This window comes from Notolabrus celidotus, chromosome 2 (genome assembly GCF_009762535.1).
Source record: "Notolabrus celidotus isolate fNotCel1 chromosome 2, fNotCel1.pri, whole genome shotgun sequence".
NCBI classification, from domain to species: Eukaryota; Metazoa; Chordata; class Actinopteri; order Labriformes; family Labridae; genus Notolabrus; species Notolabrus celidotus.
In genome coordinates, this window is record NC_048273.1 from 25,744,121 (window position 1) to 25,769,051 (window position 24,931).

At 42.1% G+C, this 24,931-nt stretch overlaps 1 protein-coding gene and 1 non-coding gene across 2 annotated transcripts; one reads left to right on the plus strand and one right to left on the minus strand.

The window, feature by feature from the left end:
• Positions 1 to 72, minus strand: trnah-gug. Its single transcript has one exon. It is a non-coding gene; the product is annotated as a tRNA-His (tRNA).
• Positions 73 to 1,049: 977 nt separating this feature from the next.
• Positions 1,050 to 24,205, plus strand: aspm (assembly factor for spindle microtubules). The gene is made up of 26 exons (XM_034703044.1): positions 1,050 to 1,464; positions 1,631 to 1,774; positions 2,497 to 3,997; positions 5,405 to 5,500; positions 5,602 to 5,703; positions 5,798 to 5,941; positions 6,051 to 6,290; positions 6,412 to 6,479; positions 6,583 to 6,724; positions 7,421 to 7,551; positions 11,031 to 11,206; positions 12,125 to 12,270; positions 12,674 to 12,759; positions 12,857 to 13,069; positions 14,352 to 14,556; positions 14,765 to 14,913; positions 15,165 to 15,293; positions 15,657 to 15,851; positions 16,544 to 21,823; positions 22,018 to 22,167; positions 22,267 to 22,458; positions 22,617 to 22,809; positions 22,928 to 23,082; positions 23,401 to 23,577; positions 23,687 to 23,859; positions 23,962 to 24,205. Exons 1-26 carry the CDS (start codon positions 1,189 to 1,191, stop codon positions 24,062 to 24,064), a joined length of 10,566 nt encoding a protein of 3,521 aa, XP_034558935.1. The 5' UTR covers positions 1,050 to 1,188; the 3' UTR covers positions 24,065 to 24,205.
• The last annotated feature ends 726 nt before the right edge of the window (positions 24,206 to 24,931 follow it).

Genomic DNA, 24,931 nt, shown 5'->3' on the forward strand with positions numbered 1-24,931 from the left:
TGCCGTGACCCGGATTCGAACCGGGGTTGCTGCGGCCACAACGCAGAGTACTAACCACTATACGATCACGGCGAGCTGTCTTATCACATGCCTCACAACTGTCCTCACACCGTGATTCTACAGAGAGAGTTCACTGCTGTCGACATGAACTTATCCCACGTTGCAATGTCATTAATAAAATGATGTAACATTAAATATCGGGAGAAACCTTATATATACATTCTATGGGAGAAACCTTATTAAAAGAAATCAGGTGGCTGAACAAAGTAATGTTGATTTTTGCATAAGCAAAGATGATTCAAATGACAGAGTGATCACTCAGTCTTGTGATTTTGAACTAAATTGTGGTTTAAAACCATAGACTGTTTAAAATAGTTTAAAGCAGACAATTAAAACGCCTTTTTGGGAAAACTTTTGGTCTGTTTGTTCTTAAAATGACACCAAGTTATGTTCTGAATAATTCAAAAGGGTAGATAATTCATTCTGCTTATTTTTTATTTCTGTCAATCTCACATCTGAATTGCACTGTGCTTTCTCGTACGTTGTATGTTTTTTTAATAACCTGGTGCAATTTTATCTGTGCAATAACTTACATCACTATCTATTCATCAGATATAGTTGTACATAGTGTGTATATATCTGTAATATTTGCCATATTTTATTTTATGTTGTTTTATTCTATTCTATTCTATTCTATTCTATTCTATTCTATTCTATTCTATTTTATTTTATTCTATTCTATTCTATTTTATTCTATCATTACTATTATTATTGTTATCATATTTTTAACTCTGTAAGTACATTGCTGTATTCCCCTGTCCCTTATCTTATCTTTTGTTAAAAGAATTAAATCGGAGTGACCCATCTTCTTATTTTGTTGTATTATATTATGGGCGTGTCATATGGCCGTTTAAAAACGTAGTCGACACCTGATTGGTCAATAATTGTGTATTCTTATGGTTTCCGTCCATTCTCGTTACTGATTGGACAAGACGTAACCGCAGCTCGCTTACGATTGGCTGATAAACTAAACGGCCGAATTTGAATCCAGATCAGTGTGTTGTTGAGGGAAGTGTGTCTAACGTTTGCTAGATGGCCGTCAATGGTAGTAGCAGCGCACATGTACGGAACGACGTTGACAAAACTAATCTCGTAATGTAGCTATTTTAGCTATTTAGTGGATTTAAAATGGCAGAAACGTTAACTTCAACACGAGGAGGATTTCTGGACTTCAGTCCAGTGCGGAGAGACGTCGCAAATAAGGAGAATGATGTCCCTGTGTTGAGTTTGATCCAGTTTTCAAAGGCTCCTTTTGTGACATTTGGGACAGTGAAGTTGGGGACTTCCAGGTCGGCTGTTCTTCGTATCGAAAACCCTACAGAGGGTGTAGAAGCGGACGTTACAATTGAGAGGATCCCCTCTAATAAAGGCTTCTCTGCGGACTACAATAACTTCACGATTCAGGTACGTTACTTAGTTCACTGGCTTTGTCCTACAGAAGCTGTAAATAGAGTCATGTTCAGGAGCTTTGCCATGTTTATGAATTATCTTGAGTCTATGAGTTTTTCATAAAATAGACGAACATATTGAGCATTTTGCACTATAATTCGTGTGTGCTTTGTGTCTGCAGTCTGAGGACTCATTCAGTTTGACGATAACCTGGACCCCAACAGAAGAAGGTGGAATCAGGGAGCTCATCATTTTCAACGCCAATGGGGTCCTCAAGCACCAGGCTGTTCTGCTGGGGAGAGCAGAGGCACCAAAGAAGAAAAAGGTATGTCTCTGTTGCAGAAAAAATGGTACCACACAGGTTAAGATTGTTGTAGACCTGCAAGGATTTATAGTTGGAGCTACTGTAGAAATAAAAAAGATGCAAAATAAAAAGTTTAAGTTTAAGGCCCGGCATGCACAGGACTCATTGAAGCAACAAACCATGTGATTTGGACATTACCCTAAATTTGCATTCTGTGTTTTGCATTTGCACAAGGTAGTAAGACTTTGTTTTCCTCTCAGTTTTGCTGGCATTATCCCCAGAGAGCTCTGCAAAACATTCACTTTCCTTATTTTAATTTACTTCACTTTTGGGCCTGCTGACAGATTGATAAAGGTTCCTCTCTGCATGATGTCAAGCACGCTATGCATCGTATTCTCTTCGGTTTTCTTGATAGATTTAACCTATACCTTAAATTGCACCCAAAATGCAGCAAATTATTTTCTATTTGCCAGCACAGCATCCATAATATCTGACAAAGGAAAAAACATATTAAAAGAGCAGAGAAAAAAAAAGATCTTGCCAAAAATCTTTTATGTTTTGGGGTAAATGTGGTAGGGAATTTGCAGTGAAATCTTGACTCTACTAATTGCAGACATGGCGTATTAGGTTGTGTTTAGGTTCAAAGGTAACCTCAGCATAAATACATTTCCAAGTAATGCTAGACCATTAGGAAAAGGGCATAATACTGTAAATTTACCTTGGATATTTCCTCTGTGTTTCAGAAAAGCTTATGGGACACAATCAAAAACAAAAGAGATGGTGAGAAAGTAACCGGACCAAGGAGGAAGAAAACAGAACAGCCGCTAAAGATGGCAGCCAATAAAACCTTCCAAGTGTCCCGAAAGCCGCAGTACAAACGGGAGAAGCCCCGCAGCCCACTTGCCTCTCTCAATGAGGGCAAAACTGTGAGAGAGCGTTCCCTTACGAAGAGCACTCTCGCTGATGACCTCCCTAAGAAATCAGATGAGCAGGAGACCTTAGAACCCACCCAGAGACGATCTCTGGCCCTATCGGACCAGGAGAACATCCATCATGTTCAGAGGAACTCTCCTCTTGTCCTGCTTGTCCCCACTGCCAGGCTGATGGACTCATCAGATGCCTTGTCAGACAAACCTGAAAACAAAGATCTGACCAGAATGCTTAACCGGACATTGTCACCCATCGGGACCCCAGAGAGGTTTAGGAAGCGAATGCCTCACATTCAGACAGAGAGCCCAGCTGCTCTAAAGTCTGCAGCTGGTGCTGAAAACTATGACAGTGTCTTATCAGGAACCCCAGGTCTGTCTCTGAAGGATGCTCTTGCCCTCATCGACTCTGATCTGAGTCAGTTGAACACAAGTCCTCGAGACACCAGTTCTAGCTGTGGCTTTTCAGATTCTCTGGAATCGAAGAGTGGCTGCAGACCTGAGCTAAACATCTTACCTGACAGCCCACCTGTGTTGGAGTCCAATGAACCAAGACTTACGTTTTTCGTTAGTAAAGTGGAGGATGTTCCAGAAGTTGAAATGTCAACAGAGAGAATGAAAAAAGCTTCTTTTACCTCAGCCACTGTGATTAAAAGCAAAGCACCAGAGGAGGCAAACTGTTCAAGTGGAAGGAAAATAAAGAAATCAAGGCGAAGGATCTTGGAAAAAACATTGGAGCTTTCAGACAGCAGCGGAAAGTCTGAGTCTGGACCAGGAACTCCAAGTCTTCCTGTTATAGAACTAAACCCAGGAACCACTGAGGAGCAAAGCTCTGAGACTGCCGGCTCCCTGTTAGATGGCAGAAACCAAACCCTGATTCTTACCTCCTGCAGCCCACCTCTACGTCTCGATGGCTCGCCCGTACCCATTACTTTCCCAGTCACCTCTCCTCCATCTCTGTCTCCTGCTCGCTTCTCCTTCTCAGCCACTTCTCCAGCTCCCATCGCTTTGACTGTCAAATCTCCATCACCTTTGAGCTCATCCTCTCCTCTTCACCACACCACCACATCCGCCCGTGACCTGTATGATCTGTCTCCAACTGTCTTGGCGCCTCCGTGCGTTCAGGAAGACCCATTTCCCATTCACATGGCAACGAAGAGGAAGAGTGAGGAGTTTTTGAGAAGCGACGGAAAGATTCAGGAGGCTGGGAAAACGGAACGGGTCAAGAGGAGCAGGGTGGTGGCTGCAAAAACCGAGTCTACAAGATCACTTCAAGAAAAGAGACGAGCAGCACAGAGACAACAGACGAGTACGACAGGTGAGCCAATGCAAGGTTATGAGAGTAGATAATGTTGATTTTTAACATCAAATCTTAAATGCAGACAATAAGGTGCCTTTTTTTAAAGCTAAATATAGTTAAAAACTAAACCTATGTTTTAATACATTTTCATTATATCTACTAAAAGTTCAGAGAACAATAACATTATTTGCTTAGCATTTGTCAAATTCAGAATAAAAACGTGCAACACCTAGAACAAAGTAATAAAGCGCAGTGATGTAAGAATAAATGGGACATCACAAAGAATTAAATGGTAAAACATAGAACAAATGATGACTTAAACCCTTGAATCAAAACACAGAGATTTACATTATAATAAGATGTTTCATTTCTTTATATGGAAAAAACATTCAATTTACATTCAGCATTTCCCATAGACTCAGTTTTATTGCTCAGTGTCTCATTGCCTGTTTTCTGTCTGGCTCTTCCAGAATTTGTATTCTTTCCATTAATGAACATAGAAAGAAAGTCTTTGAATAAAACAGAATATCATCAAGTTTTCACATCAGCCTCAAATCTTAAACTCAATCAATCTTTAAATAACGCAAAAGTCACATCAAATGTTATCTCAAGACGCTTCAGAAACTGAGCAGGACTAGACTGTACTATGTGCTATATTATTAACAAAGACCACCAAACATCAAGACAGGATAAGATCCAGTCCCACTGAACTCAGTCTGATCTCATCCTAATCCACTATGAGCAGAACACTTTGCAGCATCAAGAAAGTTACAGGCAGAAACCTTGAGCAGAACCAGACTCATGTTAAACTAAGACGTATTAAAAGTAAGAGTTGTATCTGATTCGAGGTATATCACAATATTTAAAGTCTTGTAAATGATAACTGGAAAATTAATTACAGCTTATTTTAGTTCAGATGTCTCAAAAGGCTTTTACACAACATGTCCTGTTCACTCAGTCACATTCACATTTATACAAAGTGCCAAACTGTACCAAATAATCATATTCACACCTGTTTGTACGCCACTAAACATGCCACTGGGATCAATTTATGTTCCAGTTTCTTGCCCAAAGACACCTCAATGAATAGACTGCAAGAACAGGGGATCTATTTCTAGCTGACCTTTTAGAGGGTAGGCTACGTACATGAAAAGGTTCTGTAGGTAAAATATAAAGGCTGATAATATTGAGGTCTTGTTCATGCATGTTAAAAGGTAATTGTGCACGGGGTGCTGATGGAGCTCAGCGCTTGAATTCTGTGGCCTTTTGCTGCATGTCATCCCTCACTCTGTGCTCTGTTTCCTACTCTGTCCATCGTCTTATCCTCCAAAAAATGACTGAAAATAATCTGAATAGGAATGGTGTACTGGTTCAAGAGAGTTGAAAAAAAAATCCTCAATATATCTATCAATTTTTTCCCACCAGGCTCGGTGCGCTCCATGACTACATCTTCTCTGAGGCCTGTGAGGTCTGCGGTTCCTGCTCATGCAAAACAATCGAGCTCCAAGCCAGCTTCAAGAGGTATCAAACTGTGTCAATATGCTTGAACAAGAGTTGATTTCATGGAGTCTACATTTGTTAGTGGCAGAGTTCATGATGCCTTTTGTTTCCTTGGCTCACAGCCGCTCCGTCTCTGAAGTCCTCCGGTGCCCGGTCTGTGAAAACTGCAAGAGTTGTTGCTGTGGCTCAGTCAAAGCTGACCTTTATAAAGCCCGTGCAGACAGGTAACTGACGGCAGAACACTGGAAATTAGCTTTTGTGGTAGGTGGAAAGGGGTTTGATATTTTACTGTTGTGTGTGTTTGCCTTTTTACTCCAGCTATACCCAGACACCCGATGCCGTTTGCTGCTAAAAACATGTTCTATGATGAGAGGTGGATCGAGAAGCAGGAGAGAGGGTTCACCTGGTGGATCAACTACGTCCTCACCCCTGATGACTTTAAAGTCAACACTGAAGTCAAAGGTAATGACATAATAGAGGCATACATCCAGTTTTTGAGTCTGATCATGTTACAACTGAAGCAGTAATAACTTTGGTGGCTAGCTCACTTTTTAATTTGTGTCTTGTACAGTGAATGCTGTGTCCATCGCCATGGGCAGCGATGACAAGTACAGTGTCCCTAAAGCCCCCACCAAAGAGGAGATGTCCTTCAGCACCTACACGGCCCGACGCAAGCTCAACCGCCTCCGACGTTCTGCCTGCCAGCTGTTCACATCAGAGGTCATGGTCAAAGCTATTCAGAGGCTGGAGGTAGAGGTGGAGGCCAGGAGGCTGCTCGTCCGTAAGGACCGCCATCTCTGGAAGGACATAGGTAAACAGACGTTTTAGTGTCAAACCTGAGTGTTTCTAAATGCACTGAAGGTCCATTCAAACTTGTAAAACTCCTGAATGTCACGTCATGTATGTTACGTCATGTACTTCTCACCCTCTAGGTGAACGGAGAAAAGTCCTCAACTGGCTTCTGTCGTACAATCCGCTGTGGTTACGGATTGGACTCGAGGTATTCTGATGCAACACTGTTTTCTTTTTAATATTTTCTTTTTCAGACTCTCTCAGATCAGACTCCAGCTTCTCTTGATTAAAATGGTTTTGCTCATTCTCAGACGATCTACGGCGAGATGATCTCACTGGAGAGCAACAGTGACGCTTTAGGGCTGGCCATGTTCATCCTCCAGCGGCTGCTGTGGAATCCGGACATCGCTGCAGAGTACAGACATGCCAAAGTGCCTCACCTTTACAAAGATGGTGAGTTATGATCCTATGATTAATGAAGTTATAGTGTTGGCATTTACTGGATTTTTTAAATGTAAGATCATAAAAGGTCTTACTTTTACTTGGGGGAGGTCTTCTATTTTATACAGCACAAGTCTGAATACTACATCAAATCTACACTCTCTAGATAGCATTGCATGATTTTTCATTATTGTTTTGAGGATTTGAAATTAGAGGCATTAAGGGCAGAGTTTTGCATACAAATTCAAAAACTGTGAACAGTAAATAGGAGAAGGAGAAGAAGATGAGAAAATTAAATTTCACTGAAATGTAGTTAAAGATTAAAAAAACGTGAACGGTTGGGAGAGACAAACAACTCTGAGGCAACATAAGAGATATGCAAGGAAATATTTTAAACCCTGGATATATTGTTAAATATACCACATCTGTTAATTTCCATTTTTTGTGCCGTGCAAACATGGTGTTTATTTTTCTTTTCCTGCGTCTTCAAATATCCTAAAAAGTCTTATATTTGATTTTAATAAATGTGCAAGAACCTCATTAAGTTTGTTTCAGTCTGCTTTAGCAATTGCCCCAAAACACATTCAAGTTAAATACATAACTTCTTATAAAGGTATGGGATGAAGTTCAGCCTTCTTCTACATAACAGTTTAATCTAGATTACATTAAAACTAGTGTGGCACCATCTCTTTACCTTTTCTTTGTCAGGCCACGAGGAGGCGCTGTCCCGCTTCACTCTGAAGAAGCTGCTCCTGTTGGTGTGCTTCCTGGATAGAGCTAAAGAGTCTCGGCTGATCGAGCACAACCCCTGTCTGTTCTGTCTGGACGCAGAGTTCAAGGTATGCAGAGGCACGCCAGTGTCAACAGCAAATATAAATCCCCTGTTTCTTACTATGTGTAATCCTAGACTTTATAAAAGTCAATATAATGAATTTGAAACCTTTGTTTTTCAGATCTATCATGATCTATTTAGATTATACTGAGTATGAGAGCAAGATGAGGCTCACTTGGAGGATGCATTTTCAAATTATAGAGGCAGTATAATGGGACAAATTTAGAATTTTAGGTCTGAAAGAGTGTAATATCAAAATCACATTGTTTACCAATATGATGCTAACGGAAACTAATGGTTTAACTTTATGGTCTATGGTGTTAACAAGCATAACTCTTTTCCTCTGATTGATTTCTGGTGTTGCATGTTAGTGAAAGTTAACAACCATTGTAGAGGAGTTTTGACCTATAAAAATTAAGCATCTTACACGGCCTGAAGATCAGTAAAAAAAGCCAGATAATAAACATGAATATTCTCCAGCCATGTGATTTTTATTATTTCTAGTTTTCTGACCTTGAAATGTGACTCACTTGAATCATACAACACAGTAAGGCAAGGCAAGGCAAGGCAGCTTTATTTGTATAGCGCATTTCATACACGAGGGCAACTCAATGTGCTTTACATTAACACATTAAAAGCATTGGAGACATTCAGACAGGCATAAAAGAATATAATTAAAATGACAAATATGATAAAACAGAAAAGAAAAGGAAAATTAGAAATATATTAAAAATTACATTAAAATTTTAATTTAAAGTGGGTTAAAATAATCTAAGATAGGAAGGCAGAGGTAAATAAAAAAGTCTTAATCTTTGATTTAAAAGAGGTGAGAGTTGGAGCAGACCTACAGCTTTCAGGGAGCTTGTTCCAGATATGTGGTGCATAATGACTAAACGCTGCTTCACCATGTTTCGTTCTGACTCTAGGAACTGAAAGCAGACCAGTACCTGATGATCTCAGAGGTCGAGGTGGTTGATAAAGTAGTAGCAGATCAGCAATGTATTTTGGGCCTAAACCATTCAGTGCTTTATAAACCATCAGCAGGATTTTAAAGTCTATTCTCTGACAGACAGGAAGCCAGTGTAGAGATCTAAGAACTGGAGTAATGTGGTCTACTTTTTTGGTCCTTGTTAGGACTCGAGCAGCAGCATTCTGTATGAGCTGAAGCCGTCTGATGGACTTTTTAGGGAGTCCTGTAAAGACCCCGTTACAGTAGTCTAGTCTGCTAAAGATAAATGCATGGACGAGTTTTTCTGCATCCTGCTGAGACATAAGTCCTTTAATCCTTGATATATTCTTAAGGTGATAGTAGGCGGACTTTGTAATTGTCTTAATGTGGCTGCTGAAATTAAGGTCTGAGTCTATGACTACACCAAGGTTTCTGGCTTGGTTTGAACATTTCATCATTGCAGATTGGAGCTGAGCAGTAACCTTTAACCTTTCTTCCTTGGCTCCAAAAACAATCATTTCAGTTTTTTCTTTGTTTAACTGAAGAAAGTTCTGGCTCGTCCAGTCATTGATTTGTTCAATGCATTTACTCAGTGTTTGTATGGGACTATAATCCCCTGGTGATATGGTGATGTAAATGTGTGTGTCATCTGCATAGCTATGGTATTTTATTTTGTTGTTTCTTATTATCTGACTTAAGGGGAGCATGTAGATGTTGAATAGTAGAGGCCCCAGAATGGATCCTTGAGGTACTCCACATACGATTTTCATCCGCTCAGATGTGTATTTACCTATAGACACAAAATAGTCCCGGTCATTTAAATAGGACTTAAGCCAATTTAGTACTGCACCAGAGATTCCCACCCAGTTTTCAAGTCTGTCCAGTAGTATCTTGTGGTCAACTGTGTCAAAAGCAGCACTGAGATCAAGTGATACCAAAACTGAGATTTTGCCATTGTCTGTGTTTAAATGAATATCATTGAGGACCTTGACTAGAGCGGTCTCTGTGCTGTGATGTGATCGGAATCCTGATTGGAAGACATCAAAACAGTCATTTATCATTAGATAATTGTTCAGTTGTTGAAAAACAGCTTTTTCAATAATTTTACTTAAAAAAGGGAGGTTTGATATCGGCCTATAGTTGTTCATTTCTGATGCATCTAAATTGTTCTTCTTCAGGAGGGGTTTAATTACTGCTGTTTTCATGGCCTGGGGGAAGACACCTGTAAGAAGAGACATGTTGACAATTTGAAGCAGATCTGAGGTCATGCAGTCTGAAACCTTTTTGAAAAATGGTGATGGTAGAATGTCAAGGCAGCAGGATGAGGATTTCAAATGCTGTATTATATCTTGTAGGTTTTTGTAATTTATTGGATTAAATTGTGTCATAGTGATTGAGTTGTTTTTTGGTGGACACACAGATAACACATTCCCAGTACCTCGTACAGTAGTGCTGACTGCTTGTCTGATTTTCTGAATTTTGGCAGTGAAGAAGAATGCAAATTCATTGCAGGCCTTGGTAGATAAATGTTCAGAGGCCACTGGCACAGGGGGGTTTGTTAGCCTGTCGACTGTAGCAAACAGGGCGCGTGCATTATCTTTGTTTTTGGAGATAATGTCTGAGAAGAAGGTCTGCCTTGACTTTTTCAGTTCTAGATTAAACATGTGAAGTCTTTCTTTATAAATGTCATAATGAACCTGAAGCTTTGTTTTACGCCACCTGCGCTCAGCTAAGGAGCTGTTGGAGTGACATGGAGAGAATTTGAGGACATCTGAAGGCTCAGCATGGTTCCGCACTCAGTATATAATCCTGTGTGGATGCACTTCTGATGTGCGTACACATAAGTGCACAGATTTATTAATTTACCATGTAAATTATGCAAAAATCAAACAGATAGAAATATACTGTCAAAAGTAATCTGCAGTAAACACTAGAGAAACAGGGTTTATTTAACTGAGTCCGACAGGTTGGTGTGAGCAGAACATTTCAGCATTCAAACTATATGAACTGCTTAGAATGAGAGCAAAGTAGTTTCATCCTGTTGCACCTCTTGATCTTCCAAATCTTAAGAGCAGATGATTAACCAATTAGTAATACCAAAAAAATAACAATGCTGCTAAAAGCTTGTAAACAGAAGGACATGCAGCTTTCCTTTATTTATAATAATAATTAAAAAAATTTGTTTTGGACTGCGTGTTGGAGAAAAGCAATTTAAAGATGGTACATTATTCTAAATTCAAGAAAATAATCATCTGATCAACTGAAAGAAGATGATGTTAAGTTGCAGACTTACCAACAGAGGCTGCTTGACTCAAGCCAGCGTGGAGCTGAAAAATATGATCATGCTATAACAGTCGCTTTTGAGTCTCTGCGGTCATCATGCTGTTTCAAAAGATAACGCTTTATCAACTTGGAGAAAATGTCCTGGTGTTGAAGGAAAGCCAAGCTGACACTTCACCAACCTGTGATTCCACTGTATCCCGTGTGCTTTGCATTAACCTCTTCCTTGCTGTATCCATCTTTTTTTTTTTTTGCAGACCAGTAAAGACCTGCTCCTGGCCTTCTCCAGGGACTTCCTGAGCGGGGAGGGGATCCTCCCCCGGCACCTCGGCTACCTCGGGCTGCCCGTCTCTCACGTCCAGATGCCCCTGGACGAGTTCAACTTCGCTGTAAAGAATTTGGCTGTCGACTTGAAATGTGGCATTCGTCTAGTGTGAGTGAAACCTCAAGAATGTTAATGCGGTGCTCTGATCCCCAACGTGATGCCTGCTTTTCTCTAAAGGTCAGGCTCAGCTTTACGGCAGTATCCCTGCAGCCAAGAGGGGCTCAGTGTTTTTGTCATCAGCAGAGCAAGATTTCCTCTTTAGCTGATGCAACAGTGCTGCCTCCTGATCGTACTTCAAACTCATCTGTGTGTTGCTTTTGAAGTTTAAACAGAAGCACAGGTTTAACACTAGTGTTCAGTAAATCTCTTCCCTAGAGATCTGACTGAGAATAGATTTTTTAGGTTTTAACTTCTCAAGCGTCTGTTCAAGGCTCTGAGTAGATCAAGTTTAAAAGTGCTCCACACCTCCAATGAAAAAAAACCCTCATAGGACCAACTGAGACATCAAGTCATACTGAGACAGACAACTTTAAGGCGGAAGTGAATTTCAAAATGGCGTGGATGTGATGCTGTTCACAAGAATAGATCGATTTAGTTCATTTATTATAAAAAAAAAACGTAGTCAAAAAACATAAAATTAGAAGATTGAACAATATACACCAAAAAAGTTATAAAACAACATTAAAGTGTCAGAAGTATATAATTGAATGTGAAAAATACATCAAATTTAAATTTATTTTGATGGTGGAAGAAATTTCAATATGCAAATATGATAATCAAATGAAAATGAATCTGTAAAGATGGATTTAGCAAATGTTAGCAGGATCAGAACAGTTTTAATAAAACCGACACAGTTCAGATGAGAGTCTCAGCCTGACAGAGGTGAACAGTTTATACTAACACATGCGTGTTTGTTGGTGGAGTCATATATTTTTTTGCTTTACCCCTGCAGATCTGCAGAAACAGGTTGTGTATTCTGCATGAGAGTCTTGTAAAAGTGATTAATAAAGTGTTTCATGCTTCCAGCCGTGTGATGGAGCTCCTCATCCAGGACTGGAGTGTATCGTCCAAACTTCGTCTGCCGGCCATCAGCCGCCTCCAGAAAGTCCACAACGTTGACCTGGCTTTGCAGGTGCTGAAAAGCAAAGAAGTCGATCTCAAGGATGAGCACGGTAACTATGACTTCTGTACAGCACAACACTCAGCCTGCCTGAATGTTTGCATCCTAATGCTCCTGTCTGCTGTTGTATTTCTTCAATGTGTGTTCATACAAGGCTGTGTTTACCAGCAACTCTTCTTTTTCTAAATCCTCCACCTGCTGTTTCACTGCACACCGTTTGGGCTGGATCACAAACAGCTGTTGTTGTGCAGCTGCAGACGGAACACTCAGATTGCTTCGCTCTTTGTGATGCCGTGTTGAATGTGTGTAAACTTTATGGAGCAGAATGATTGCCTCTGCATGATTTAGCATGCATTGCACTGACTAAGAGGGATACAAAGTAGACATAAATAGTTAGGTGAACATATTATCTTTGCCAAAAAGGTAAAGGTATTGAAACTGCATTTTATTTTCAGGGGGCGCCATTGATGCCAGAGATATCGTAGATGGACACAGAGAGAAAACTCTGAGCCTCCTGTGGAAAATCATCTTTGCATTTCATGTATGTATCTCTCTCTGTTTGGAGATTTTCAGATGCTTTAGAGTTCTCAATACCCTTGTTGTGTTTTCAGTTATCTGACAAACTGTTATCTGTACAGGTGGAGGTGGTTTTGAACGAGGATCAGCTGAGGGAGGAAATCGGCTTCCTGACAAGTAGCTTTAGGACAAAACGGAGGCTAGCGTCTCTTAAAGCTGACCGAGGCTTTCAGCCGAGTCCTGCACAGTCCCGTGCAGCGTACGACCACAGCAGCACGAAGATCACACTGCTGATGGAGTGGGTCAGAGCCGTGTGCGATTTCTACACCCTGAAGGTGAGTTTCTCATTCTGGTCCACAGGTTGGAGAAGATACTCTGGCTTTGTCAGCTCGATTGCGTGTACTCGCTTTGACTTCACTTCTTCTTGTTCCGCGGGAGGCAGTGTTGCTTTGTTCAGCTGCTGTACTTTGTCATGTGATGTATTATTGAGATGTTATTTTGTAGTAGCCTGCGGTGCTCTTTGAAGAGTTGAAGATGCACTCTTTACTTTGAAGTTGCACCTAAACAGGCTGCTGCATGCTTTTTCCTGCTGAGCAAACAACACTGAGCTGCTTCATGGAGAATGTATAAAATCCCATGTGAGGAAATTGTCCAGAGAAATGACTGCATGGACTAATCTACACTGGCTTGAGATTGTGGTTCTGAATCAATCCCTTATTTAGCTACTTAAAATGAATTACCAATTGTTTAGGTAATTGATTTACACAAAACAGACACAAATACTTCCAAAATATTCGATTCAAGCTTTTCACATATCAACTACTCATTTTTTTTTACTCACTTTCTGACATTAAACTGAATACCAGTGGGTTTAAGACAAAAGAAGAGATTCTGATAAATGATCTCTCTGGGCTTTTGGCAACACTAGTTTACATTTTTCATAAAAATTCCAACATTATTTTGGTCCAAACAACCAATGAATTAATAAAAAAATAATCAAAAGTCAAAATAGTCATTAGTTTAAGCACTAGCTTAGATTGTGTTCAGTGAAAGTCAATGATTTATTCCCTTAGAGATGAAGGGAATAGCACTAGATGCCAAGTAATTGGCCTTAAACCAAAGTTTTGTGTGATTGGTTGTGTAGATAGGAAACAATGATTAAAACTGCTGCCTGTCAGCCAACAGCAGCTGAGGTGTATGACTTCTGTATCCTGCATGAACTAACACAAAGCTTCATCTTCTGTAATATTGGACGATGCAAAATTCTTAACATCGATACTTCAACGCAACGTATATTGTTGATTGCATTGAAACAAATTTAACAGAAAACAGATTTTTCCCAATTATTAAATTAATTTGGGTTCAACCAAATTTCATGCATCATTCATCCCAAGGTTGAAGAGTTCACTGTGAATCAAAAATGTCCTGCAAAGGAAAAATATTAGTCTTCAGCATGTCGGGTTTACTGTCAGTTTTCTCCATGGGAACATTTTTCTTAGTCCCTGTTAATCCAGCAGGACAGCATAAGTTTTGACCTCAGAGCATAGCCATGTTTTTTAAAGTGCTCTAGCTTTCGTACTCTCAAAAGTAACTCAGATCTGTCTTCTGCATGTGCAGGTGGAGAACTTCACCGTAACGTTCTCGGATGGCCGCGTCCTCTGCTACCTCATCCACCACTACCACCCCGGCCTCCTGCCTGAGCAGGCCGTCAGTCACTGCACAACTCAGACTGTCGAGTGCTCACAGAGGGGACGCGTGGAGCTCGATTGCTCCGCCAGCGACTCAGACAACTCCTTTGACCTCCCACCAACAGGCTGGAGCGGTACGTGATAGATTTGTGCTACTGTCTTGTTTTTATGTTCAAGAGTGAGGAGGAAACAAACTCATTACGCCCCACTTTAGTTAACTTGAATTTAACCTTTAATTGGAGTTTTAAAGAGTGCATGGTTGACAATTCACTAAGCAATTAAAGGGACAGTTATTGACTAATAATGACCATGCATCTGTATTAATTTTTGAATGGTGAACAGGCCCTGCCTCTCCTTCTGTGGAATTCAAAGAGCTGCTGGAGAATGAGAAAAACAACTTTAGGATGGTGAACACGGCCGTGTCTTTCCTGGGCGGAGTCCCCGCCATGATCAACCCGGCTGACATGTCCAACACCATCCCCAACGAGAAGGTGAGTTTGCATTAACTCCTGTTTTCAAAGAACAATGTCATCTTTAATGTCTTGATTTTGAACATCCAGAATTTTTTTTCAATCTGTCTCTCTTGCTTTAGTCCATACTTAATATTTTCAACAGGAAAAGTAATCTCCCACAATATTGAAAGTAAACATGTAGACAAAATCTACTGCACATATCTCAATAATTGGGACCATAAAGAGGAAACATCTGCACCTTCATCTTCATTCTTCTTCTTCCTCCCCAGGTGGTCATGTCTTACCTTTCCTTCCTGTGTGCTCGCCTTCTGGACCTAAGGAACGAGACCAGAGCAGCTCGGGTCATCCAGGGCGCCTGGAGGAAGTACAGACTGAAGAAAGATCTTCAGCTCTACAAAGTTAGTCCAATGAGTGATTAATATTGATGATTATATGAATCTTAATGAAATACTGAAATAATAAGATTTTATCCTGATAAATGTGTGCAATATTTATCTTCTAATTTCCTTGTTTTAAAGCAAAGTACAGATAAGTCTTACAAGGTTTCATTTTTAATTTGAGTGACACAGTCTTCTGAAAATGACTCCTTCTTTTAAATGTTGCACAGTTTTTAGTTTTGCTGGTATTCCAGATATATTGTTGTGTTACTCAAGTTGAAATAAGAATAATAAAAGCTGTGCTGTGTTATCAAAGCGCCTGTCACAGAAAAAAATATAACATGTATATTAAGATGATTTTATCTTGTGACCTGGTGCTCACAGGAAAGAAACATGGCTGCTGCAAAAATCCAGCTACTCGTGAGGAGTTTTCTGCAGAAGCGCAGAGCTCAGCGGCAAAATCAAGCTGCTGCTATTATCCAGTCAGTGTGGAGAGGTTACGCCGCTCGCCACAGGATGAGGCTGGAAAAAGAGGCTCAGCTTCGGGCTCTGAGACACAAAGCAGCGACTGTCATCCAGGTAGATGTCAATCAAATGTTTGATGAGTTAACAAAGTTTGTTAGAAAGAGAAATGTAAAAAATGAAAAATAAAAAGTGAATGAATAAATACATACAAATAAAGCTAAATGAATAAATCAAAATATTTTATAAATAATAATAGAATAGAATACGTTTGAGCATTTTCAATAAACACATCACAATAGGTTGAATTTATTGCAATGCATAAGACAATTATTTCATGCAATCAAGTCAGCATGTGCAAGTTTTACCTGATGGATGCCTGAGAATAGAGCCATGTATCTATACCATTTGGAGGATGCCCAATGAAGATGAAGCTCAATTTCAGATACACTAAGATTACATGGTGCAAATTTAGAGGTGCAAATAGATGCTTTCTGGGTTTCTCTTGGATTCAGTGTGCAAAGAACATCTGATATAAAGGAACTCAGTTTGAAATGCACGCTAACATTTTAATCTATCACGCTTCATATTGTAATCCCAATAATAATAATAATAATAATAATAGTAATAATAGTAATAATAGTAATAGTAATCACACATTACAAAATTCACATATCCTGCAGTCCTAGTATAATTCAAGGAGTCAGGGCTTCAGATTGTGTTCCCAGCACAGAGAGTTCTCATGCTTGTGATAATGTGACCTTGTTAGACTTTCCTTTTAAAGGATGGTGTTTATTTTGTCCCCACAGACTCAGTGGAGGATGTTTTCTGTCATGAGGGCTTACCAGCGCCTCAGATACTACACCATTGTTGTCCAAGCACAATGGCGAATGAGGAGCGCAGCCTGTGAGTACGCAAGAATCTACTGGGCAGTGACGGTCATTCAGAAGCACTCCCGAGCGTGGGCTCTTGCGAAAAAAGATCAGGAACATTATCTCTCCCTTAAAGCTGCAGCCATGAAAATCCAGAGAGGGTACAGGAGATGGAAAACGGAGAAAACGGAGAAGGAAAATCATGCTGCCAAAGTGATACAAGCTGCGTTCAAGAAGTGGTACAAGGGGAAAATGGCTGGAAAAAACGCTGCTGCTGTTAGGATTCAGTCTTGGTACAGGATGCTGACATGTCTCCATCAATATAGAAAGATCAAAAGAAGCGCTGTGCTCCTTCAAGCCAAATACAGAGGCCTTGCACAGAGACGCTGCTTTCAGGAGTTGAAGCTGCAGCACCACTCTGCCGCTGTCATTCAGAGTGCGTTCAGAGGGCATGCTGTCAGAAAACAGGTGGCAAGGATTAGACATGCTGCAGTCATAATCCAGTGTTGGTTCAGGGCCTCTGTGAAGAGAGACACGGAGAGGCAAATGTTTGTGAGGATGAGATGTGCTGCCATCACCATACAGGCGGCTTACCGCGGGAAAGTGGCTCGAGCGTCCCTGAAAACCCGGCACCAGGCAGCCACAGTGATCCAGGCAGCTTTTAGGAAACATGCAGCCCAAAGGTGCTATCTTGGTTTGAGAAGAGCTGCATTCATGATACAGCAAAAGTACAGAGCTACAGTCTTGGCTCATAAGATGAAGAAGGATTATGACACTCTCAGGAATGCTGCACTCACTGTACAAGCCAGCTGGAGAGGTAGAGCTGTCAGGAAGAGGATTGAGGAGTGGCATCGCTCTGCAACACTGATACAAGCTTACTACCGGCGACACAAAGCAAATACAGAGTACAGGTCCAAGAAGGCAGCTGCTCTGGTCATACAGCGTCACTACAAAGCTTATGTGACTGCACAGGAAACACGTGAAGCATACCTGCAAACGAGAGCAGCCTGTGTTACCCTCCAAGCTGGATTCAGAGGCATGAGAGTTAGGAGAGAGTTGGAGACAAAGCACCTTTCAGCGACTGTTATTCAGTCTTCAGTCAGGATGTTTTTATGTAGGAAACGATATGTCCTCCTGCAAAGTGCGGCAATCGTCATCCAGAGCCGATACCGAGCTCTCCTGGTCTGCAGGGCACAGCAAAAGGAATACAAAGAGTTAAAGCAGGCAGCTTTAAAGATACAGGCCTTCTACAAGGGGTTCAGAGTGAGACGAGACCTGAAGAAGTGGCACAATGCCACCCGAGCAATCCAAGCTCAGTTCAGGATGCACAGAATGCGAATGGCATACCTTGCCACCAAGTGTGCTGCCATCATCGTTCAAGAGCGGTACAGAGCCAAGTTGCTCAGGAATCAAGAGATGCACAGATTCAGAGCAATGAAGTCTGCAGCTGTCATCATTCAGGCAGCATATCGAGGCCAGGCGACCAGGAAGAAGATTGCAGAGATGCATCAGGCAGCTACAATCATTCAGAGACAGTTCTTCACCACTCGGGACAGACAGAGGTTCCTAGCACTCAAGGCAGCAGCTTTGGTCTGTCAGCGCAGGTACAGAGCAGCGACCGTGGCAAGACAAGATCGTTTAGACTATCTGTCACAGCGCAGTGCTGTGGTTTGTTTACAGGCAGCCTACAGAGGATGGCAGGTCAGGAAAGAGTTGGGTATCCAGAATGCTGCAGCCACAGTAATTCAGTCTCACTTCAGGAAATACCAGCAGAGAAGCTCTTACAGGAGGGTCCTCTGGGCTGCAACTGTGCTGCAAGCACGTTACAGAGCAATCAAGACGATGAGAGTAGAGATGCAAGCTCTGAAAGCCCAGAAAAATGCTGCCGTCGTCTTACAGGCAGCCTACCGTGGAATGAAGTCCAGGCAAGCCATTAAACAAAAGCACAAGGTGGCTGGTGTCATCCAGAGAGCTTACAGAGCTCACCGTGAACACAAGCAGTATCTGACCCTCAAATCCTCTGCCATCACAATCCAGCGGAGGTATCGAGCTACTACTGCTGCTAAAGAACAAGCACAAAAATACAAAAAAAAGCGCCAGGCTGTTATTGTCCTTCAGGCAGCTTTCAGAGGACAGCAAGTGAGGACGGAAGTCACTCGTTGGCATCAGGCTGCAGCTGTAATACAGTCAATGTTCAAAAAACACAGAGAGGAAGTAAAATTCAAGGCCATGCGCCTGTCTGCGATTATCATCCAGAGATACTATCGGGCCTGTCTTCTGCAAAGGCATGAGAAGCAAAGGTTTCTTAAAATTAAACATTCTACCGTCGTCTTGCAGGCAGCATTCAGAGGTCATCTTGTGCGAAGCAGTATTGCTAAAATGCACGGCGCAGCCACTGTCATCCAAGCCAACTTCAGGAGACATCAAGGTCAGTCAGCCTTCAGGCGACAACGCTGGGCAGCATGTGTCCTGCAGCAGAGATTTAGAGCTCAGAGACAGAGGAATGTTGAGGTAAAACATTATCAAGAGGTTAGGAAAGCTACTGTGACTTTACAATCTGCATACAGAGGAATGAAATCAAGACAGATCATCAAACAAAAGCATCAGGCTGCCAATATTATTCAGAGAGCTTACAGAGCTCACTTTGAACACAAGCATTACCTGATATTACGATCCTCAGTTCTCACTATCCAGCAGAGATATCGTGCCACTGTGGCTGCAAGGTCACAAAGAAGCCAATATCTAAAAATGCGCCGTGCTGCCATCATGTTACAGGCAACCTTCAGAGGACAGCAGGTCAGGAAGGAGGTCACTCGTATGCATCAGGCTGCAACTGTTATACAGTCAGTATACAGAAAACACAGAGAGGAAGTCAAATTCAGGGCAATGCGTCTGTCTGCGATCATCATCCAGAGATACTATCGGGCCTGTCTTCTGCGAAATAAAGACAGAGAGAGCTTTCTCAATATTAAAAACTCAACTGTTGTCTTGCAGGCAGCGTTCAGAGGTTTCCATGTGCGAAGCAGCGTTGCTAAGATGCACAGAGCAGCTACTGTCATTCAGGCAAACTTTAAGAGGCACAAACATCAGTCAGCCTTCAGGAGACAGCACTGGGCAGCATGTGTCCTTCAGCAGAGGTTTAGAGCTCAGAGACAGAGGAATGTTGAGGTCAAACATTATCAAGAGGTTAGGAAAGCTACTTTGACTTTACAATCTGCATACAGAGGAATGAAATCAAGACAGATCATCAAACAAAAGCATCAGGCTGCCAATATTATTCAGAGAGCTTACAGAGCTCACTTTGAACACAAGCATTACCTGATATTACGATCCTCAGTTCTCACTATCCAGCAGAGATATCGTGCCACTGTGGCTGCAAGGTCACAAAGAAGCCAGTATCTAAAAATGTGCTGTGCTGCCATCATGTTACAGGCAACTTTCAGAGGACAGCAGGTCAGGAAGGAGGTCACTCGTATGCATCAGGCTGCAACTATTATACAGTCAGTATACAGAAAACACAGAGAGGAAGTCAAATTCAAGGCAATGCGCCTGTCTGCGATCATCATCCAGAGATACTATCGGGCCTGTCTTCTGCAAAGGAACGACAGAGAGAGCTTTCTGAAAATTAAACAATCAGCCATCGTCTTGCAGGCAGCGTTCAGAGGTTTCCATGTGCGAAGCAGCATTGCTAAAATGCACAAAGCAGCCACTGTCATTCAGACAAACTTTAAGAGGCACAAACATCAGTCAGCCTTCAGGAGACAGTGCTGGGCAGCATCTGTCCTGCAGCAAAGGTTTAGAGCTCAGAGACAGAGGAATGATGAGGTCAAACATTATCAAGACTTTAGGAAAGCTGCTGTAACTTTACAATCTGCCTACAGAGGAATGAAATCAAGACAGATCATCAAACAAAAGCATCAAGCTGCCAATATTATCCAGAGAGCTTACAGAGCTTACTATGAGCGCAGGCAGTATCTGAAGCTGAAATTGTCTGTTATAACTGTTCAGCAAAGATATCGAGCCACTGTAGCTGCAAAAGCACAGAGATCACGATATCTAGACATTCACAGAGCTGCTGTTGTCCTTCAGGCAGCTTTCAGGGGACAGCAGGTCAGGAAGGAAGTTGCTTGTTGGCACCAGGCTGCAACTATCATACAGTCAGTGTTCAGAAAACACAGAGAGGAGGTTAAATTCAAGGCCATGTGCTTGTCTGCGATCATTATCCAGAGATACTATCGAGCCTGTATTCTGCTAAGGAAAGACAGAGCAAACTTTCTGAAAATGAGACACTCTGCCATCATACTTCAGGCAGCGTTCAGAGGTCATCATGTCCGGAGCAGTGTTGATAAGATGCACAGAGCAGCCACTGTCATTCAAGCCAACTTCAGGAGACATCAAGTTCAGTCAGCCTTCAGGAGACAACGCTGGGCCGCATGTGTCCTCCAGCAGAGGTTTAGAGCTCAGACACAGAGGAATGATGAGTTCAGACATTATCAAGAGGTTAGGAGAGCGGTGACTGTGTTACAGGCGGCATATCGTGGAATGAAATCAAGACAACTCATCAAACAAGAACATCAGGCTGCTGGCATCATCCAGAGAGCTTACCGAGCCCACTTTGAACACAAGCAGTATCTGACCTTAAAATCCTCTGTCCTCACCGTCCAGCGGAGATATCGTGCAAACAAAGCAGCTAAAGAACAAATGCAAAAATACCAAAACATGTGCAGAGCTGCTGTTGTCCTTCAGGCAGCTTTTAGAGGCCAGCAGGTGAGGAAGCAGGTTTTACTCCAGCATCAAGCTGCAGCTGTTATCCAGTCTGTGTTCAGGAGACACAGAGAGGAAGTCAAATATCAGGCCTTGCGCCTGTCTGCGATCATCATCCAGAGATACTATCGCTCCTGTGTGATGAAGAGAAGAGACAGAGAAAACTTTGTAAGCATAAAAAAATCCACCGTCATCCTTCAGGCAGCCTTTAGAGGCTGGGCTGTCAGGAGGGACATCAACAGACAACAGCAGGCTGCTGCTGTTATCCAGTCGTGCTGGAGATGTTATGTGCAAAAGTGCGACTTCCAAAGAAAGAGAGAGGCAGCTTTGACTCTCCAGCGGAGGGTTCGAGCGTGGCAGCGAGGCAGGATGGAGAGGAACTACTACACCCGTGTCAAGAGAGCTGCTGTCATACTTCAGATACACTGTCGAGCCTGGATTGCAAGACGACAGGTACAATTAACTAATGATCGCTTTTGTGGGCAATATTTACTTATCATTGCAGTTCTGTTGGCTGACAAACTTTAGTTCAAAGTACTGTAACCAACCCTCAACCTACCTTTTCAGAAACTAAACACATTAAAATGTTATCTATGGTAAACCGGCAAAAAGGCTTATAACTAATGTGTTTTGTTTTTGTATTTCAGGCACTAGAGGAAGCCAAAGCAGAGAGGAGACTCCGCTTTACATCCGCTGTTTTCCACCATCTCAGTGCCGTTAAGATCCAAAGAGCTCTGAGAGCCCACTGGGCCTTAGAGTCAGCCAAGAGACAAATCCACTCTGTCCTCACCATACAGGTACAGAGAAAAAGAGCCCACAACTGCTCTGATGAATGTAATTAAATGTATCAGTGAGAAGCAGAACACACTTAAAATGATTGTTTTATTTCTTCCCAGCGGTGGGTGAGAGCGAGGCAGCAGAGGAGCCGGTATCTGGAGGACAGGAGGAAGGTGATCACTGCCCAGAGAGCAGCTAAGCGCTGGTTAGCACGTCGTCATACAGCTGCGTCTGTCATCCAGCAGGCTGTCCACAGATTCCTCCTCCTCAGAAGGCAGAAGAGGGTTCAGCGGGGAATTGTCAAAGCTCAGGTGTGGCAGTTGGCGCCAAATTAAGTGCAGATACAATCAAACATTGTTTATTACTGTTGTTAACAATGCAAAACAAAACAGTATTTTACCGGTGAAGTTTGTTTTAATTTTTCAAGAGAAAATAATTCAACTCAACTCAACTCTCCTTCTCCCTCAAGGCTCTTTGGAGAGGACACCGCTCCCGCCGCCTGAATGACAACCCTAAGGTGGTGACGTTGAGACACCGCCTACGTAAAGTCTCCGCTGACGTCAAAGAGGAGGATAAACTCTGCAACAAGACGTCATCCGCCCTGGAATACTTACTCCGATACAAACACTTTTCCTACATCCTAGAGGCCCTGAAAAACCTCGGTAAGGCCGACTCTAGATGTTCTTGTGTGCATCAGTCTACATGTGAAAAGAGCTTTTTCAGTGGGGCAGTTTGTCCTGAGTGCTAAAACGAATGTCTGTGATTGTGTGTGCTGCACAGAGACCGCCACCAGACTGTCTCCAGAGTGCTGCGAGCGGCTGGTTGAGAGCGGTGCCACCAACGTCATCTTCACTCTCATCCGCTGCTGCAACAGGAGCGTCCCCTGCATGGACGTCATCACCTACTCCATCCAGATTCTCCTCAACCTATCCAAGGTACCTTTAAGACTGCACCATTTATATCATTTAGCTGTGAAATGTGAGACTCCTGAGCTCAGGATGGGAAACAATAAGGAGGTCTGTGGATTTTCAAAAAGGGTCATTAATGTGACATTAAAGCATCACTCCTCGCTCAAGAGTGAGGAAGTATTATTATAAGTCCTGTGCTTACGCATATCTAGAATCAAGAGGTGGCTTTCATACGTTGGACTCCTTCCACTGCATTTGCATGTTTTTGTCTCGTTTCAAATCCTCATCTATTTTGTTTGGTTTTTACTCCATACTTGAACTTCCATCCTTCCTCCACTTACTCAGTACCACAAGACCATTGATGCGGTGTATTCAGTGGAAAACTCAGTGGAGACGCTGCTGGACCTGCTGCAGAGGTACCGGGAGAAGGCAGGAGATAAAGTGGCCGAAAAGGGCGGCAGCATCTTCACCAAGGCCTGCTTCCTTCTCGCCCTGCTGCTGCAAGACAAACATCGCACTGTGGTTTGTTACTCCTCAAAATACATCCTCTAAAAAAACACTTTTCCTTTCATCTTTTGGAAAGATGGCAAGCAATTTTATGTGAATCTAATGCTTTTTGATTTTCTTACAGGAGGTTATGAAGCTTCCCAAAGTCTTGGACAAGATACGCAGTATTTACCGCCTCACTGCACGCAAACACAAGATGGATGCAGAAAGAACCGTCCTCAAACAGAAGATGAATGCGTCCATCAACGGGAGCTTCTACGTTCAAGCAACGCCTCGCAAATCCAAACCCACACCAAAGTATGTGCACAGTAGATGTGTTTTACATCAAACTAAATGTGTCTGATGCCTTAGATAATATGTGTTTGCTGTGGTGTTTGACTCCCTGTTTTTGTTTTCCAGATTTGCACCAGATTGGGTTCTCAGAAAAGACAAGCTCAAAGATATTGTGGATCCGCTCAGGGCCATTCAGATGGTTGCAAACGCACTGTCCATTGTGTTGTAAATATTCAAGCTTTTAAATCTCGACTCTTCTCTTTTTTTTAGCAGAAAATATATTTCAATGTTTTGTTTTCAGGGTTTTTCTTACTGATTCAATTCCATGTGTTACCTGTAAATATTAAAATGGATTTGTTTCTTACACTTGGATCACTTTTTGTCTCTTTCTTCTGTTAGATATATTTTTTATATTTGGGATGCTTTTGTGTCAGGGTTAGGGTTGTGAATAGGGTTAGGGTTGTGAATAAGGTTAGGATTAGGATAAGGGTTAAGATTAGGGTTAGTGTTAGGGTTCGGGTTAGGATTAGGGTTAGGGTTATCATTAGGGTTAGGGTTTTGATTGGGGTTAGGGTTAGGGTTGTGATTAGGGTTAGGGTTGTGATTAGGGTTAGGGTTAGGATTAGGGTTAAGATTAGGGTTAGGATTAGGTTTAGGGTTGTTATTAGGGTTAGGGTTATGATTAGGGTTAGGGTTAGGATTAGCGTTGGAGTTAGGATTCTGTCCTGGGCTGTCCTCTGGACTCCATAGAGGAGGTGGGTGAGAGGAGGATGTTAGCCAAGCTGACATCCATCATGGACAATCCCTCTCACCCCCTGCATGAGACTGTGGGGTCCCTGAGCAGCTCCTTCAGCAACAGACTGAGATTCCCACCCTGCAGGACGGAGCGCTACCGCAGGTCCTTCATCCCATCTGCAATCAGACTGTTTAACACCAGCACTGCTGTGTCCTGTTTATCAGCTGTTCTCATCTTTCATTCCACTACATGGAAGTTACTATATGACTTGGCACATTCACAAATAACTACTGTATCCATCTGAATCGCACTGTTCTTCATACTGTGTATGTTTGTTTAAATAACCTGGTGCAATTTTTA

Bases quoted from the DNA above. Each gene is read 5' to 3' on its own strand.
- aspm (XM_034703044.1), top strand. From the start codon at position 1,189: ATGGCAGAAACGTTAACTTCAACACGAGGAGGATTTCTGGACTTCAGT. The intron at 11,207-12,124 runs GTGAGTGAAACC...TCATGCTTCCAG, and splicing joins AAATGTGGCATTCGTCTAGT to CCGTGTGATGGAGCTCCTCA. The intron at 23,860-23,961 runs GTATGTGCACAG...TTTGTTTTCCAG, and splicing joins AAATCCAAACCCACACCAAA to ATTTGCACCAGATTGGGTTC.